Raw genomic sequence first — 2,946 nt, 5'->3', positions numbered from 1 at the left:
TCTCTATTTTAATTTTATTTTTTTTTCTTTATTTTACAAGTTCCCCAGTCTCACTCTGTAGCACTGATGCCCACAAGTTGCTTTCAGCTCCCTGTTGCCCCACAGGGTCCTGCACCCACTGCCCAAGCAACAGAAAGACCCCTATGTTCTATTACTACACACACACACACACACACAAAATAAGAAATTCTTGGTGTTCTGTGCAGTTACAGAAATAGAGAACAATTTTGCCTCTTCTTGCTGGGTGACGACAAGGGCTCGGGTGTGGGGAAAGAGAAACTCAGAGCAGGTTTCCTTTCCTGTGTCTTCCAGGCAGAGCTGGCTGAATGTGCCCAGCCCCTGCCCCCGCCTCTGCTTTCGTGTGTATTTAAAAAAGAAAAAAAAATCATGAGCGGTTTCAGAATGAATTGATGGGGATGAAAATAAGCTGTGACAGGAGTTTGCACGCAGTTTTGGTCGGCATCTCGGTTTCTTTGCGTGTTGAATTTCTGGTTTGGAAAAAAAAAAGTATGTTTTTGTACTGGCACAAAGTGATTTTCGGTGAGGGCATTCTAGGATGAGTTTGGTTAATTTAGAATGAAATTTGCTTGATATGCTGTTAAATAAAGTAGCTGAACGGTGCTGCAGAAATCTGGCTGAAAGCCGTCCCCTCCCGTGTAACATCCCTCTTGAAGTGCTGCTCAGCCCTCGGTTTCCCCCGTGCCTCAGTTTCCCCTCGAGCTGATTTCCATGGCTCAGAAGTGGCTGCTCCCGGTGTATGGCAGGGACGATGCAGGGCTGAGCGGGTCCCAAAGCCTCACCGCTCCCAATCCCCGGCTGCAGAGTTAGCACGCAGAAACGATGGCTTTTGTGGTTACCCATCAAAAGTTATAACCACAGAAAAAGGAACTAGAGCTGAGAGTTGAAACTTCTGCTGGTGCCGGCGTCTTCTGCAGGAGGGGGTTGCGGGGGGGGATCTGCACTGTTACGGGAAGGCAGACAGGACGCAGCGGCCCTGTCCCCTGCACCGCTCCCCAGTTTGGCCACTGTGACTTTGGTTCCCCTGGACCTGGCTCCTGCTGTGGCACCAACTCCGTCATCTGCTGCAATGGATAAAAACAAAGCCACATGGGGTGGGGGGACCCATGGGGAGGATGTGGGGCCATGGAGCGGCCAAGGACTTCTCTTCAACCCTGTTCCTGCCCCGCAGGTGTATCCATCCAACTCAGGTGATGACTACAGCAGGGATCCAGCTGGATACACCCCCTCGAAACCTCCCAGCACTGTGTATCCTGGAGCCTTTTACATGGCAGGTGAGTTATTAACAACCCTGGTGTCTCTCAAATCCTAGGTTCAGTTTTGGGCCCCTCACTCCAAGGACATTGAGGGGCTGGAGCGTGACCAGAGAAGGGCAGCAGAGCTGGGGGAGGGGTCTGGAGCACACGAATGATGGGGAGCGGCTGAGGGAGTTGGGGGTTCAGCCTGGAGAAGAGGAGATGAGGGGAAACCTTATCACCCTCTACACCTCCTGAAAGGAGGGGGTAGCAAGGGGAGGTCGGTCTCTTCTCCCCAGTAACAAGCAATGGGATGAGAGGAAGTGGCTTCAAGTTGTGCCAGGAGAGGGTTAGATTGGATATGGGGAAAAATTTCTTCCCTGAAAGGGTTATCAGGCACTGGAAGGGACTGCCCAGGGTAGTGGTGGAGTCACCATCCCTGGAGGGATTGAAAAGATGGGAAGATGAGGTGCTGAGGGACATGGTTCAGTGATGGGCAGGTTATGGTTGGACTCGATGATCTTAAAGGTCTTTTTCAACCAAATGTGCCTGTGTTTCGATGATCCTGCAAGCCACCCAGAGCAGGGGCTGCCTGGCCTGTGTGGGTGACAGAAGGAGTTGCAGAGCACGTGAGATGCAAGGAGCACGGGGCAGGAGTACATGTGACACAAAGCAGCCCCAAAGTGGCTCCAATTTGTTCAGCGGGTGATGCTCAGTATAGGGAGCACATGATGGGCACAGACACAGCCCCTCAGCCCAGGCTGACTTGCCCGCTGTGGGCTGTGGGATGTGTGCTGGTGTCTCTGCCCTGCTCAGCTCTGTTTTTCCTTCCAGATGGGCTCCACAACTCGCCAGACCTGTGGAGTTCACCAGGTGCCATGAGCCAGTCGAGTTACGGTGCCATGCTGGGCAGCTCCTCCTCCCCGCTCCCGCAGTCCAGCGGCTTCAACAGTTTACATCAGCACGAACGCATGGTAACGTGTCCCTGCTCTGCCCTGCGGGTGGGCTGGGGAGCTCTGAGTGACCGGATGGGGAGGGCCTGGGTCCTGGCTGGGATGCCAAAGCCTGGCAGGTTTTCAGGGCCACCCCTCTCTCCCTCTCCACTAGAACTACCAGCTTCATTCGGGAGAGGTGAACGGCGGCCTGCCCTCCGTGTCTGGCTTCTCCTCTGCCTCCACGCCATACGGCGTCTCCAGTCACACACCCCCGATCAGCGGGACCGACACCATGATGGGTACGTACGGCCTCCAGCAGTCCCCAGCCTGACCCCCTCGCTCTGCTGCCACATTGGGGCTTAACTGGAAAATCCAAACCTGTGGCTGTGGTATCTCTGTCCAATGGACCTGGCTACTTTGTGTCCCTTGTGTGTCACCTCGTGTGTCACTTCGTGTGTCACCCGTGTGTGGAGTTTCTGAGTGAGGAAGAGGCACAGCAAGGTTATTGCTGCTGGGTCGCAGGGGGATAGGGTGCTTGTTTGAGGGTTTTCACCTTGCTTGGTGCACCTGGGAGGAGATCGGGATCTGGGACATTATCTCTCGGAGGTGCCTTGGCTTAAATGAGTTGCGGGAAGGATTTGCACCTGCGTTGAGGGAAGGTGGGGGTATGTGTGAAGCCGTTCATCTAAATCCAGCATAGGAATGGTGGTGCTGCGTTTGGGTACACAAACCCCTTAGTGATCTCTAACCCTGCTGAA

At 54.1% G+C, this 2,946-nt stretch overlaps 1 protein-coding gene across 1 annotated transcript in view; it reads left to right on the top strand.

Annotated features, from left to right (window-relative positions):
• TCF3 (transcription factor 3) overlaps positions 1-2,946 on the top strand; it is a 59,147-nt gene that overhangs the window by 45,244 nt on the left and 10,957 nt on the right. Inside the window, exons 7-9 of the mRNA XM_010184361.1 lie at positions 1,190-1,292; positions 2,088-2,227; positions 2,361-2,487. Of these exons, the coding sequence (XP_010182663.1) occupies positions 1,190-1,292; positions 2,088-2,227; positions 2,361-2,487 (370 nt within the window). The remainder of the gene's footprint in view (positions 1-1,189; positions 1,293-2,087; positions 2,228-2,360; positions 2,488-2,946) is intronic.

Source organism: Mesitornis unicolor, unplaced genomic scaffold (genome assembly GCF_000695765.1).
Source record: "Mesitornis unicolor isolate BGI_N332 unplaced genomic scaffold, ASM69576v1 scaffold33415, whole genome shotgun sequence".
NCBI classification, from domain to species: domain Eukaryota; kingdom Metazoa; phylum Chordata; class Aves; order Mesitornithiformes; family Mesitornithidae; genus Mesitornis; species Mesitornis unicolor.
This window is presented reverse-complemented; position numbering and strand designations above follow the sequence as displayed.